General features: G+C 39.0%; 1 protein-coding gene across 2 annotated transcripts; it reads left to right on the top strand.

The window, feature by feature from the left end:
• The first annotated feature begins 302 nt into the window (after positions 1–302).
• LOC145469092 (uncharacterized) lies at positions 303–15,587 on the top strand. Of its 2 annotated transcripts, none has more exons than XM_081452748.1 (8): positions 303–600; positions 1,207–1,785; positions 7,191–7,487; positions 8,592–9,251; positions 10,345–10,557; positions 11,187–11,535; positions 12,143–12,249; positions 13,758–15,587. In XM_081452748.1, exons 2-8 carry the CDS (start codon positions 1,461–1,463, stop codon positions 14,276–14,278), a joined length of 2,472 nt encoding a protein of 823 aa, XP_081308874.1. In that variant the 5' UTR covers positions 303–600; positions 1,207–1,460; the 3' UTR covers positions 14,279–15,587. The 2 variants fall into 2 exon arrangements, with proteins under 2 accessions (XP_081308874.1, XP_081308873.1); XM_081452747.1 differs by having other exon boundaries at positions 303–1,071.
• Positions 15,588–15,620: the final 33 nt, after the last annotated feature.

The following is a 15,620-nucleotide window of genomic DNA, read 5'->3' as shown; positions in this document are numbered from 1 at the left end:
CTTGTGTAGCGCGTAAAGTTAATTATTTTGCTTTGTGTATAACATCATGAAACAATATCGATAGCAATGAAAGTTTATTTTTGTGTGTTGTAATCGGAAAGATTGACGTAAAAGGTTTAATTACTGAAAAACGCGCACAAAATGAAAATTACGTGCGTACAAACCTTATGTTGACGCTACCATTGCAATGTCAAATTTCTTTCATACCGTTTATTAACTGTTTGTTTTTATATTCTTCTATACACAACATGGCTTTCCAGTTTCTTACAGAGCCTTGCAATTTTGATTTTTATTGAATTTTTTGCCGCTAAAAAGTCAGCCTTAGGAAATTAAACTGTGTGAAAATCTGAATTATAGACTTTAGTGACGCACTGATCCAAGATTTCGGCCCTTTGCGCAAGCAGTAATTATTTCCCATTCGAAGATGTTATCTTTTCGCGTGTTTTTTTCAATAAAGGCAATTGTATCGAGGGCCTCTGAAGTCCAAATTTACATGTGTCAGGCTTTTGTTTTCGAGCAATTAAAACGGAATGAACCTTAAGGACTTCAAATTCGCATAAATGCCACTGATCACAAAGGAATAACGCGCAAGGTTCAAGTGTAAGTTATTTTCAGTGAATTTTTACCATTTTTGCTGAGAACTCTTGTGTCTTCCGCGTGAAACTGTCTAGAGCTGGTCTTAGTGCTTAAAAGTGTGCATTAACATCGATATTTCTGGGCGGTTTTTTATCGTCGTGAAATCAATCTTTGCCTCGGATTTAAATGAACACAAAATTTACATGAGCTCCCCAGCCAATATCTTGTCGCGCTTTTGCTTTTGTCGCCTGACATAGACAATCAGTGGAAGTTCTCTTTGCCAGATTTGCGAAATTATATTAGCACCACCGCACCAAAATAGACAGTAGAGCCATTACGGCAGATAGCTCGATAATATGTTATTAAGCGGATGTTTTTCAGCGCGCGCGAGCGTACGGTCGGCACGTAAGTCTCTTGTTCTCACAAAAATTTCCACTAAGCGCGATTTCCACTAAACGCAACAAGATTTTTCGTCGATTTGTCCTTGCGAAAAAGGTGATCGTAAATTCGCTTCCCATCATGTGTGTTTTCTGTGCCGCCTATTGTGCAATTAAGTTAATTGTCTTGTTGGTAAGGATTTGTTCGAAGAATACGGTAGGCCCTTCAATCTTCGTTTCATTTGTTTTGCAGGGCACAAAATTGACAGCAACTGAGTCAATGACCATTGGAGGTAGTTATTGGTCACGCTTGACAAAGGATTAGTCGTAAACTGCTGAAGCTAGCGCTTCGACCTAGGTCGATGCCATTTTTACAAGCAGTTATTAAAGGATCGTTGTGACGCAGAGGGAGCTGAACAGAGCTGCAGCTCCTTCAACCTGTAGATCTTAGCCACAATTCCTCAGCAGGATCAAGCGCTGCTGGAAAGCGCAACGCACTCTGTAGATATGAGCTCAATGAACCATGAATTGCAGTTCCTTCGAGGCAATCATTTTCCGGAGGGCTTGGAACATTCGGAAGACCCAGCGCTGCGGAAAGAAAGGCAGATATCGCGAAAAATTCTGGTATTTGCTTCTACTGTGGCGGTGATGGGGATAGTTTGTTTGGTGATTGGAATCGCCTTGCTTCGAATGAACAGATCGGATAAGACGAACTCCACTCTGAGCCCGGACGGCGACAGTAAATTGGAATGTGAAGGAAAGTCGATCATAACACCGAAGACCAGGAATTTCACCGACAGCTGCAGTTATTCAACAGAGTTCAAGGCATCAGGTACATAAATGTTACCTCCTTGTTGGATTTCATGCGCTAAAACCTGCTAAAACATAGATGCGAAACTCTTTCGGCCCACCCATTTAAGCTGACTGAGTTTCTTCAACCGTGAACGACTACTCTACGAGCAATTGATTAGATGCTTTACAATTCAAATAAAAGATCAGTTTATATCTTCATTCTAACAGAGGCGTAAGGTAGTTTTTTGTCAATTATGTGGTCAGAGGTCAGACGGGAGATTTTGGAAACTTATCCCGAAATTAATACAACACTTATTTGTGTTAATATAATTGTTAAGATCTCTAAAGGCTTCAGAAAAAGCGTTCTATATGAAAAAACTGTGGTAGAAAAATGTTTACACGAGGTTCAGGTGGTCTTTATGAGATTGCATTTGATTGCAAGAATTATAGTAATTTCACAAGAACTATTTTTGTGAAAGGAAGTTCAATGATCAAAACTAAATCATTCGTTCAGAAATTAAATAACTTTTGTCCTTTTGAAAGGAAGTGTACATTTCCTCCGCGCCTTCCGGCCTTCTACGAAACGGCAATAAAAAATGCAGATTTTCCGTGTATCCTCGAGCTAATAGCTGGTTGTCATTAAAACGTCAGGAAAATTAAGAGTAAAAGTCAACAAATCGGTGATTAGTTTATCATTAGATATAGTCATCAACATTTCGTTTCGTTGAGTTTTCTTGATTATTAAATGTGAACTTGATTGCCCTTTGCAGCTTGAATCCAAGAACGCACTCTATTTTTTTTGTGCTCACTTGTTACCACTGGAATCGTGAACATTTTCTTCGATTCGAAATGATAAGGGACGGAAAAGCACCAGAAAATAATACTTACGCAGATAGTTTTCGCGAACGCAGGAACAGTTTCCTTACAATTTGAAAAGAGCAACGGCATTACAAACAGTCAAATAATACTCGTAAGGGAAAACCAGCCATCGAAATCCATGATACATTATAACTTCGATTCCAAATACTCTTTTGAGTAAAACTTGTAATTTTCATTCTTCTTAGGAAAAAAGTTAGTTCGTGGTTCAAACTTGTGAGTCTCTTTTAAGATCTTGAATTGAAAAAGGTATTAAAATGCCTCATACTGTCCTAAAACGGAAGATTGTATTGACGTTCTTTGAAATTTGAAATGAAAATAGTGATTTTAAGAACAGGCTAGATTTATTTCGCAGGTGGTCCTCAGCTTTTTATATTATCCACGTAACAAGTGTATAGCAGAGAATTCGTGTTTTGATAATCTCGAATTAATTCACTGAAACACCCAATCCAACGCCACTGGTCAGACACTAGCATGTTTTTTGGCCAATAGGATTCCTGCGCAAAAACCGTCAAATCCGCGTTCTTTTTATATCAAAACCTCAAAATCGCGTAAAACAGGCTTGTTATTAGTAATGAAAATTAGTAACATTCTATAGTCATTGACATATATTCTGACCAAAGTGGATAATTATAATCAGGAAAAGGTCCTTATTTTCAAAAGAAAGTTGTCTGCTATTAAGAATTCGTTTAATATCTTTTCTCCTTATGGAGTATGACTCAGCTTCTCGCAATTTTCGGAATTTGCGGCTAATCCCGAGTTTTCGTGACTTAATTAAAAAAGTCAAATAAGATCATATCAAATAAAAAAATCCGCCCAACAAGTCAATGATAGAGATTGATGGAAACTCACTTTTTGTCAGGCCAGGCCTTAGTCAAAAGAGTTTGTGGACAGAAAGAAATACTTGAACTCGAGTGTTATTGAATTTCTGCTAGCATCAATGATCAATTCCCGCAGTGAAAACGTGCGAGAAACGGAGTAATCTAATTAACTCAAATATTTTAACGTTTCTGTAAGAATAGTTCAATGACACTCGCTATTATCAAAGCTCGAATCAGCGGGCGTTTAAAAGTTTAAATTTCGGTGTGATTTTTCACAAAATTTGACTTGAGATCTACAGTCACATAATTTCCTCAAAGCCGAAAATTTCGTGTTCTATTTTTAACGATATCGAACGATATTGCTTTTTGTTATGTTTGCATTTGGCTATTTTAAATATTAACTCTTAATTTAGTCTTAACACAGGTGTACACTCATGAAGAGCCACATCTTCTTAGTGTTTCGTGTTTATCTCCCTCAAAAAGTAAAGTTGATCGACTGTCTTTTCTTTCAATGTTGCATTCTTAAAAAGCATGGAGCGAAAATGAACACAGTTTTCCCTACAGATGAGAATATCAATACAATCTTGGTGCCTAGGGCATATAAAAACTTGGGTAGACGAACTGACGAAGACCTTACACAGCCGAAAAGTTTTGCTACCTGTGTCTAAAGTTTCAGCATTAAAAATAGTAGTAAGAGAACTTTTGCCCAATGTGACGGGGTATAATGGTAAAATACGAGACAGTTTAAGACGCCCAAGTGCCGAGACCACTGTGCATAGTCTGAATTACATCCAGAAAAAACTGGAGCCCTTACGTAAAATCAAAATTTCTTTTAGATGGCGAGACTAAAGACAATTTTGGCGTGACCATTCATCGGATCAGAAAAATCACGATATGAGTAGGAGCATTATTAAGGCCCACGTTATATCACAAATAGCAAATAAAAAGTTAGTCCTGTTTCTCGTTTTACAACAAGTAAATAAATCTATCATAAAAATAGGGGAAATTTTTCACGTTTAAAATAAACGCGAACCGTACCGCTCAAATGAAGTTGCACACTCTCACACAAAGAACAAATTCTCAGAAAGCATTTTCTTGGTAGAGTAACCTCCAAGGGCCTTCATCAAACATATATAGAGTTATAATGTTATACCCTTGAACACGATTTCTTATCTTTATTAAACTTTATTCTGACTCACAAGGTAAGTAGTGACAGAATTCTTGAGTTTAAACTAACTTTCACTAAACAAGAGAAGTCTGAAATTGTTTCATACAAATTTGATACAGAGGCTAGTCCAATGCAACTGAGCGAACGGCAGTATTAAGCCTTCCCGTGTGGCCGATATCACGACCAAGCGTGCCGACATCCAAGTTATCCTCTCGACTGTGGGGCGTGAATATTGATTTCATAATCAACAAACACGATAAACGACTTGATAAGGATATCACGTACATAGAGAAGCCGACTTATTTCCCTTCAAATATCTCTACCGCAACGTACTTGGAATATTAGGGTTTTTAAAGAACTTCTTTCTAAGAGAAGCCAAGTTCAAAATGAACAAAAATCTCTGTAAAATTTCGTTTATCCAAATATTAAAAAACAAGCAGTACAAGGATAGAGGGGCATTAAAGTACCTCTTTGCATTTTCATTATGGTCACACACAGGTTTTATTTATATATTTTAAAATCACAGTTAAAATGAAATGATGTTAGTCTTTGCTGACAGAGTGGACGAGTTGGTAATGAACTGCATGTGGAAAGTCTTCGTTGTTTTAAGACCAGCGATAACTTGACTTCACCTTCAAAGAGTGTTCCTTTTTCCACATACCCGTACGTGTAAGCCAAGCTTTCTCAATAAAATCAGTGTACATTTTCCATAGAAGAAACTTTGTCGTGTCCAAAGGCATGTGCTCTTGATGGCTATCGTAAAGTCATTATCAAACTAAGAGATCGCTTTTTCTGCTAATTAACGAGTTCATTAGGGAAGCCAAGTGTTTCTAGAAGCTTCATTGCACTTGAAAAGAATTGTAGCAATCTCTAAGTGACCTTAACGTTGCAATTAATATATAGGCACGGTTCTTTTGACTTAAGTATGCTGAATCACTAGCTGTCATTTTGTGGTTTTCATAGAATGTAACAGCACTGATATCGTGTTAGACCTTTATTCAAAACATTATAATGTCACGAATGATTGTTTTATATTATTAACGATGGACTTTTTCCATAAATAGTTTACTGTAAGAGCTATGTTTTAAAGTATCTAAAGAGCTTTGAAATTTGATGCTGGAGATAAATTATTCTCTAGAATCAGTTATAATACAGGCTACTGGAATTTTTTCGTATCAGAATATATTCTCGCGAAGACCAGAGACGATGGTTCAGGAGATCACATGGGCCTCCTTCAATGATAATTTTTTCAATCTAATTTTAGCGCGTGCTCGTACTGCGAGACTATTATAAGTAAGACACCTGATTGGTCAATTAAGGTGACGTAATGAAAGTTACAGCATGGTTTTGTTAATAAAATATGCAAAAAAAGCTTGCAGCTGGATTTTCGGAGCGAAATTAGCAAGAAAAAGGGAGAAATAAAATGTGGAAAAGATTTAAATGAAACGATTAAAATCAGCGAAAAATGTTTTAAATGGAAGGCTTATTCACCTGTTTCTCAGATGAAAATACGCATTCTCCTTACCAACTTCTGTGGATTTCGCTTAAAGCTATAGTATAAGAATTTAGCAGTGTGCATTGCAGAGCCTAACTGTCGGTTAAATCGATAGTTTGATAGTTTGTTGTAGCGACTAATGACTTGAAGTTAACCTAAAAAAAGTTAAAGACAGTATCCTGTAGTTTACGATTTTTATTTCTGTTCTCATGCATGATCTCTGCTTCAGCAGTGTGATACTGCTAGTAATCTCGCCTATCTCTATAGTGACTGACCCATCAAAACTTAAACCTGAACTTTAACTTATCACCTTTCTAAGTCCCTCGGTTCGTTAATTGGCTTATTTACTTTGCTGCTGCTAATGGAAAGTTAGCTATACTGACTCACAAAGTAAACACGGAGGAGCAATTTTTAGTGTCAAAGCTTTTCTTTTCCTATATGTTGAATGATCAATATCTTTGAACATCTACTGACACAATGAGACCAGCAATGCATGACCCTGTCATACAATTTATGATATTTCTTTCACCATACACATTGAAGACCAAAATAGCTTTAACAAAAGCACAGAAAGGGAATCAACGACAGGATAGTAACGTTACTTAGATCAGTTTGAATTTATGCGGTGGAAGTTAAACGAATCAAGATGTCTCGATATATATAGGAGTGTGAAGAGTCATTTTATGCGACGTTGAAAGGAGAACTCGAACTGACGGATTAATTAAAGTGAAAAATGAAAGGACAAGACAAAAGGTTAAATAAGCCATAGAGTAACAGATCTGGTTTAGAAAGGCGACAATTGAACAATATTATTGAGTTAAAAAATGCTAGTGATAATGTCACGGGTGGAAGCTCAATTGAACCCTTATGTAATAGTCTTGAGATGGGGAACACCATTCTTTTCCTCCCTCGAGTTCGAACGAATCAGTCCGAATATTTCACAGTCATGATTTAGCTGCTCTGATTGGTTGTTGCTAGGCTGCGACTCAGCCAATCAGAAAACCATTGCATGGTGAATGACAATATATTAAACTTTGTTGTCATGGTACATTTTTTTTTTTTTTTTTTTTTTTTTTTTTTTTCAGGTCTCTTGAAATTTGTAAACAAACTGAAGGTGACGTTCTACCAGTTGCACCCGTACGAAGTGCCATACAAACCTCGAGTATCACCGGACGAAGTTAGGAAAAGCTTTAAAGCTTTTGATCCTTTACCAAGTAACATCAAGAGCATCACAGACTCTGCGCAATTGCTGTTACAAGAGCTTAACAAGCTGCGTGTTAATACAGTGCTTCTGAAGACGAGAGAGGCAAAGGCAGTGGCGGAATTGAAGCATTTCTTGGAACATAGTTTTGGCAATGTGTATGACTTTGACTACTATTCAGGTAATTATCAACTGAAGACTACAATCATGGACAAAAATCGTTGGAACACTGATGTAATGCAACGAATTATCTGTGTTTTACTGACTGAAGTTTAAAAAGGCGCTGCTATTCTTTTAAGAAGCGTTGCTGTTCCCATGTTCCAATATAATGTTAAAGCTGCGGAGAAATTGCAGGTACCAGTTTTCAACATTGTATGAGAGGTGGGGGAAGAGGCTGGGCAGGTAAAGTTGTATTCTCATCTGGCGTGTGGGCAAATGTTCCAAGAGTGACCTTTGTTCATGATTGTAGATTTATTGTTGTTAAAGGCGAGCGAATCGCGTCGGTACTCCCGCTGTTTCAGCTTCGGCTGCAACTTCGACTTCAGCCATCACACTGAATCCTACTGCCACTGCTACTGTTGTTTTTGCAACGACTACTATTGAAACTGCTACAGCTACTGTTACTGCTACGGCAACTGATTCTACTGTGCTACTCTTGAGCTGGTGACAGTAGCAGTAGTGATGGTGGTAGTGGAAATAGAAGTGACGGTGGAAGTGGTGGTTGTGGTGGTAATGGCAGTAGCAGTGGTAGTTAAACTGGTGATGATGGTTGGGGGGGGGGGGTGCAACAGCACGGAGCATACACCAGTTTTAGTCCTATCATATCTTCACACATGATGTGAGGATATCATATCATATCATAGCTTTTCTAAACTAAAACTAAAACAATAGTGATTATCGTGAACACACAATAAGGTTAGGATATAACTATCAATCAAGTTACATCGGTTTGATTAATTATTGAAAAAGCAATATTGCGTAGATCAAAACAAAATGAAATGAATTTTGCTAATTGAATACTGAGATAATGATTTGTAGAGGTCATAGATTCGTCAATGGCTTGTAACGGAGATAATTGTTTAAAAGTCGGAACGATATTCTCTATTACCATGCATCGCCACCACTACCATACCATCATGACGGCAAGGACGAGGAAAACTAGTGCTGTTACTGACACAACTAGACTGCGAAAGACGAGATATGTTCATGATGTTTCATTTGGAAACTGATCTAAGGTAGATGGAAAGAATAACCTTGTCATTTTCTCATCCTTAATGTCTTGTAGGTCAATGGATGCTTGGTCCCAACAGATTCTGTTACACGAAGAATATCGTCCGATTGCCATTTCATTTTCGAGCGTTTCTAAAGATGCTGTCTCCAGAGACCGTGGAAGATATGGAGGCCATCATTGAAGCTTTAAAAAGCTTTGGAAAAGGAATAAAGCGATACCGAGAAAATATCGAGCTTGGAGTCAAAGTTGGAATGGTTGGTTCTGTAGAAGAATGTAGGGTTGGACTTGATTGCTTGAATCAAAGATACCCAAAAATTTCAGATAGCTTACGAGAAGAAGACATTATGATGGAATCGTTTGCGAATCCATTTCTAACTGAAGCGTTTATCGTGCGATTTCAAAACACGTCGAGACTGTGGTTTAAGAAGTATAATATATCTTTAGACCAATCAATGGCGGACAGCTTGATAACCTACGTAGGTGTTCCTTTAGTTAATTTGCTGCGATACTTGGCGACGGATCACATGAAGCACTGCGTACCTAGTAATGTTTCCAGCGGTCTTTTCAATCGCCCGTTGCGTTATGTCTACTATAACGGAGTACCTAATGTGTCTGAGCCCGCGACTATGAAGTTGCCCAGCGGTGAAATGATCGATGGAAGGGCTGGGTATGAGAGAACTATGCGTTTTTTTACAACAACCAATCATACGGCTGGTAAGTGAAGTCCCGTTTGTTTTCATTTTGATTTGCTTTGCTACTTTCAGTGACGCCTAGAGAAAACGGAGTTTACTCTTCTTTTAAAATTCGTAGCAAAGTCTTGTATGCGAAGGCCATGAAATCAAATAAAGACGCGACAAAATCGTGGGAAAAGTTGCGCAGTTGTTGACGAGCGCGGGAAAATCTCGAAGCGGTTGGCAAGAGCAGAATATGCGTTAATTTTTGGGCAATGTATAACCTGAAATGAGTCCTTGGCTTAGAATTTCTTGATAATCAAGAATCACTAGCAAATTAAATGATTGGCTTTCTTGCACGCTGACTATGAGGAAACCTAACAAGCTTAACCCTTTTCCGCCCAAGATCACATATACTGGCGTTGAGTGGTCGTGCTCTTTGTACCAATTGTGAAGTCATCAATTTAAATGTCACTAGATAGTCTTGATAAGCAGACAGCAGAGCTAGGATAGACCTATCCGCGCAACAGAAGGTTTTGGATATTGACGACATTCTAACGTAGCAAATTCAAAAACAGCGTTAGCAGTTTTGGTGCGAAAATGGTGGTAGAATGGCCCATTATACCAAATTTTGGCTTATGCGCAAGCACCAAATTAAAATATTGTACATTTTTGTAACTTATCTTAGGGAAATCTATCTCTTTGTTAAAAAAGATAGCTTTCTGAGCAAAAGTAAGGCCCATTTAGCGTCATGGCAGCCAAAAAAACTGGGGATTAAAACAGCATTTTTTGGTGAAAATTTGGGTGTTAAAGAGTTAAAACACGGATTAAAAGTAATACATAGCCCAAATTTTTTCAAGTTCGGAGTTGTTTTAAAATTCTTCCTCAAGATAATCTTAATGATACTTGATCCAATTGTTTTTTTTATTATAATCACAACAGCAGTGTCTACCATAGTAATCTATTATTTTGAGGTTTAGCAGTTATCTTTTAAGGTATTATATTTTCGATGGTGATAGTTTTTCCTGTCAAGACTAACAGTTGGTCGGCCGGTGAATACTAAAACTCGATTTTAATCTGATAGCGAACAAATATTGGTATTTTTCTGAAATCTTTTTTATTTTTTACGGTCATAGAATCTGTTCATCAGCTTGGTTGGTCATTGTTGAAGTGGCTCTATCCTCAAGCTTTGACTATAGCTAAGTCAATCACTGGACTTGACAACGAAACGAAAGCTGTGGAATCGTTCCGAAAGCTTATCCACTCACCATCTATGTACTTCAACGAAGAGCCCTTCCCTCGAAACGAATCTGACGAAAGAGCGCATAGGTGGTGCAGCAATGAAAAAGGTAAGATATTGGCGCCAACAGCAACATGGTATGGGGCCATTAATGCAGCATTTTATACCTCTTATAAAATAGTGCTTTTCTTTGCTTTCTCAAATTGTTTGGCAAAGAGTGAGCTCTCAACAGTTCCATATACAGAGGTTTTCTAACGATAGAAGTGAAACCAGGCAAAGTCATTTATTGATACGCTCTCTCTGTGAAAGCCTTATAGAACCATTTGTTTGGCCAGAAAACACATTCTCTGAAAATTCTCCTTTAAAGTTTGCGTGACCACTTTCAAAACACCTTTCATTTAGGTCAAATTGTGCTTTTGATTTAGAAAGAGATCCCCTAGGGAGCGAAGAATTTAACTGTTTCTTAAATGACATATAAAATTCTATTTTAAACTCCATCCTGATTAGCCGAGTTAACCAGAGCGAACATTTAGAGAAAACACTGAAAACAAGTTGAAGCCGTGGTTAGAATTTTTAAATTTTAATTTAAATTATCGTTATATGAATTTGAAGCTTGGCAAAGGACATGGGTATCTTCTCGCTTTTATTTGCATGGCGTTCATATCACACTATATGCAGTTGATAATTATTAGTCGCCGTTTACTGTCTTACTAATGCAACTATTCTCTAAAATTTTAGCTGCAAGAGAATTCTGTCCCGTTCGCTACGCCGCCATGCAGCGCTGGTTCGAATTTTCTCGCAGCACTCTCAGTCAACTGGAGCCCAAACTCTTACGAATGTTTCACTGGCCTCTGGGACCCTTAAAGACCACCCCGGTTTGCCCTGTTGCTATAGCAATTGACTTTATGCCGACCACTTCAGCTCAGACTTACACCTCGAGTTTTCGCAGCTGCAAACAGCCGGCCATGTACCGAATTCCTTTCTTCTTGGACCGAATGGGCCCGAAGTATTCCGAGTGGACAACGAGCGCTCACGAAGCCAGGCCGGGCCATCATTTGCAGTCTCAGGGGCACGTGGAGAATTTCTTGTGAGTCAAATATTAATTGCAGATATTCAAACTTAGCGATAGAACATTTTTTTGATTACCTTTTAGAGACTCGCCTGGCTAGGTTTTTTCCACCGCATCTTTTTCCTATTTCAGCTCGGCCTATAGTCTTCAATTCAAACGGTACCTGCAGCCTAGAACTGAGGCAATCCCTTCCCGTTTACTCGAACTGGCGGGAATGTTTTTGTCACGTTCCTATGTGAAGTGTGGCTAAGCACACTTCGAGCCTTATGAGCAGCTAGGCTTACAAAAACGGCTTTTCTTTTAAGTTTTTCGTGTACTTTCTTTTAAAACACAGTTTCTATTCAACAAATAGATTCCATGTTGCCGTGCGAGGCTAGTCTGTTCAGTAATAGACCACAGGTGACGTCAAAAAGTCGTAAGAACCAAAAAGTGGCACACGAGCCGCTGGGCGAGTGTGTCACTGACTTGTGTGAGTCTTATACCAATTAAACCGCTTGAATCGTTCAGGACTTGCACAGGTGGCCATACAGGCCACTCAATATTTGGATCTCGTACATATATCATGCTTTTTTGGAAGGAATTAACTTTGATGTCACGTAACGTTTGCCACGTTTTGCCCTTCTAGGGACTGGTGCGGTCCAATAGTAAGTGCGTTGGTCAAAAGCAGATACATTGCTTTCTCTGAGGGGTGGGCACTGTATGCAGAGAATCCCCTCGTTGCCGTAGAAACGGGTAAGACATAATTCAAGTGTACCTGTCCGGTAAATGGAAGCACGAAATTTCACCTTGCTTGCCTTTACAAAGCAAGTTATTCACAAACTCACTTATTTTCATGTTTAATACACTTTGATTATATTTTATCGCTTTTAGCTCGTTTTTTTTTTTAAGTGATTTTTAAATTAGCTTGATGTAAATACCTTTTTTTAACGCTTTTATAATGTTGCACATTACTTAATTTAAATCGTGGAGCACCTGGAAACTAGCGAAGAGCAAAGTGTGTACTTTTCCACGTTAAATAAAGTATGTATGTATGTATGTATGACAAGCAATAGACTGCAAGGCTGATACAACGTGAAAAACGTTTCGAGACACCAACATGACAAGAACCGATAAAGTAGGATCGCTGTTTCGCCCTTCTTGGGGCTCGTCAGCACTGTGTAGCGAAGATATGTAACGCCAGCCCAACAGCCAACGCACATAAATTGCAAAATGACCCGTGCACTATATCAAGTTCCGTACTTTGAACTCACTTGCGCCCCGAAACACGCGTTGCCACATCACGTATTTCGGGGCGCAAGGAGACAAAGTGTCAAGATTGGTGTCTCGAAAAGCAAAAGAATAAATGTGGCTGGACAAGGACAGCCTAAACATTTAAACATTCAACCGCATGGCCAGTACCATGCTTAAAAAACGCAACGTATCGGATCTGAAAAGACCTACGGTCCGAAAATACGGGTCATTTTGCAATTTATGTGCGTTGGCTGTTGGGCTGGCGTTACATATCTTCGCTACACAGTGCTGACGAGCCCCAAGAAGGGCGAAACAGCTGTCCACTGTTGCGATCCTACTTTATCGGTTCTTGTCATGTTGGTGTCCCGAAACGTTTTTCACGTAGTATCAGCCTTGCAGTCTATTGCTTGTCTTCATACATTTTTTTGGCTGATCAGATCTCTTGTAGATCCTACGCTGGTAGCGTTTATCGTATGAGGTCCCTTGCAGTTTCTGGTTTCTCACTTATAACCCTTCAAGACTAATGTATGATAAGCAAGAAGGCATATTTTCCTTCCTCTATAAGCCTTAGTCAGTTTTAGCAGAGTGAAATTAAATCATTATCATCAATCTTTTACACCCCCTGGGGGGCATAATACGTCAACAAGTACCCCTGGTGTCACATTTTTACTGTGCAAGTCAAAAAATGGTAACACTTTGATTTGATTCTGACAGGTCATTTATGAACTGACCAGTTGCAATAAAGTTCACGACACGCAAGCAAACTTGAAAACCACAAACCAACTTAATTACCATTGCCATTTACGATTTAGCTTCTCACATCTAATAGGCCATTTCCGGGTTACCTTGTGCCTCTGTTTCAAAACGAGTCTTGGTGCAAAACCTTTCATATGAAAATGAGTTTGATTTGCATGAAAATGAACTTGTAGGCAGAACACATTTTATATGAATGGTTCACGGTTCTCTGAGTTTCACATTAATTTTTTCTGACTTATCTCTTTCTTTCTAAGATGTTTACGTCCACAGTCCACTCAGATTTTATGGAATGCTCAAATGGCAGATATGGCGTGCACTTCGTCTTATTGTGGATACAGGTCTTCACTTCAAGGGCATGACACGTGACCAAGCCATTCAGCTCTTCGACGACTACGCGTGGGACGACAGTGATGTGGCGCGAAAAGAAGTGACACGCTACCAGAGCGGCCCTGGCCAGGCGACCGCGTACATGATAGGTCAGCAGGCATTTATAGACATCCGGAAAAACGCAGAAAGGAGACTGGGACCAATGTTTGACATACGGGACTTTCACTTCTACCTGTTGTCACAGGGGCCTGGGCCCCTTGGTTACGTGTCCAATCGGATTGATTACTACGTACAGTGTACCCTAAATGGAACTGCCACTGGCTGTGAACAATTTTTCACCGCAGAGAACGATAGAAAACTTTTCTTTAGCGGAAAGAGATACGATTCTGAATTTGAATGGGATGATTTAAAGGAGTTTTACTTTGTGCCTGATATACATGAATTTTAACAACGAAAATGACGTGTGTTTTATACATAAAAAAGAACTTCAAAAACTAAATACACTACAGCGGAGAGTTTTGTAATGTTATGGAAAACTGAAGGAGGTTTTATACTTTATTTCAAGAGTGGAATCTGCATATGGAACACAAGGCTAACAACAAGGTTACTTTTAGTGTAATCTGTGTTATCTCCATGGCTGCGATATTAGCACGCTGCTCAAATGTTATCCGGTATTGGAGATTGGACACTGTTAACCTAAGCTGCTCGAATTCCAATCCGGTAAATAAAAGATATACCACTATCGTGTTTAAAGAAGATGTTCGAGTTTTTTCTTATAGATTTGATAAGTGAAGTTATTATGACGAAAGTGTACGAATATGGTAGGCTGCACGGAAAAAGCTTTTAGAAAGTTTTTGAAGCAATGGCAAAGATAATGCTAATGTAAATGATGACCTATATATATAGTGTTTATTTGCATAAGAAGATATACATGTTGTCTATTATAGAAATTATTCACCAGCAGCATCAGATATATTCTCTATTTCTAATTGGATTGAGTAATTATTATTGGAGATTTCTCGGATTCCGGAACCAGTTATAACACATATTGAATAGTTCCAATTGAAGCTCCCCAACCCCCCACCCCTTAGCCTGATTCTCAGACTGTCCAGGTCGTTCGCGGCCTCGCACTCTCTCTGCGTGGCTACGAACGACCTGGACCGTCTGAGAATCAGGCTACCCACCCCAACCCCGTACCGAAAATCAGCTCACTCTAATCTGCAGTCTGTCTACACTCGGTTCTCCTTTTCCTTAATAAAAAGAATATCTCTTTAACCCACACCTGCCATCTTGAAATGGCGCTCGTTCATTCCTAGACAATTTTCAATTTTTTTTCCCCGCGTTGACGTTTGGTCAGTACCAACAACCTCGAAAGGCCCTGGGAACGAGGTTGCAGTATTTATTTAAGCCTCCAGGGATTGAACGAGCTCGATCACAAGAGGTTTGGGAGGTGAGTGAGGATAACATCAAAGTTTTTTGCCCGCTCTGTGTTCGTTCTCGCTCCCTCACACGCTCGCTGGCTTGACTACGGTGAGAAGGAAACAAAGTTAAATTCAGAAATATTAGGTATGAAGTTTTTATGATAATTAAAACCGGTGAAAATGCTGCCGCATCTACTTCACCGTTGGGCGCGTACGACGCACACCCGAAAGCATAATACTGTCATAGACATGCCAAACGATATATACATCCGCAAAACAGTAAAATTGCGAAATGTTGTACCCCTGATTTGCATAATCTGACTCCCCCCACTACAACCCGTAACTCACGAGTTAAAAATTTTGGCGAAA

Source organism: Orbicella franksi, chromosome 15 (genome assembly GCF_964199315.1).
Source record: "Orbicella franksi chromosome 15, jaOrbFran1.1, whole genome shotgun sequence".
Classification (NCBI taxonomy): domain Eukaryota; kingdom Metazoa; phylum Cnidaria; class Anthozoa; order Scleractinia; family Merulinidae; genus Orbicella; species Orbicella franksi.
The sequence above is the reverse complement of the archived record's forward strand: the minus strand, read 5'-3'. Positions and strand labels throughout refer to the sequence as shown.

Bases quoted from the DNA above. Each gene is read 5' to 3' on its own strand.
- LOC145469092 (XM_081452748.1), top strand. From the start codon at position 1,461: ATGAGCTCAATGAACCATGAATTGCAGTTCCTTCGAGGCAATCATTTT. The intron at 7,488-8,591 runs GTAATTATCAAC...AATGTCTTGTAG, and splicing joins TGACTTTGACTACTATTCAG to GTCAATGGATGCTTGGTCCC. The intron at 10,558-11,186 runs GTAAGATATTGG...CTAAAATTTTAG, and splicing joins GTGGTGCAGCAATGAAAAAG to CTGCAAGAGAATTCTGTCCC.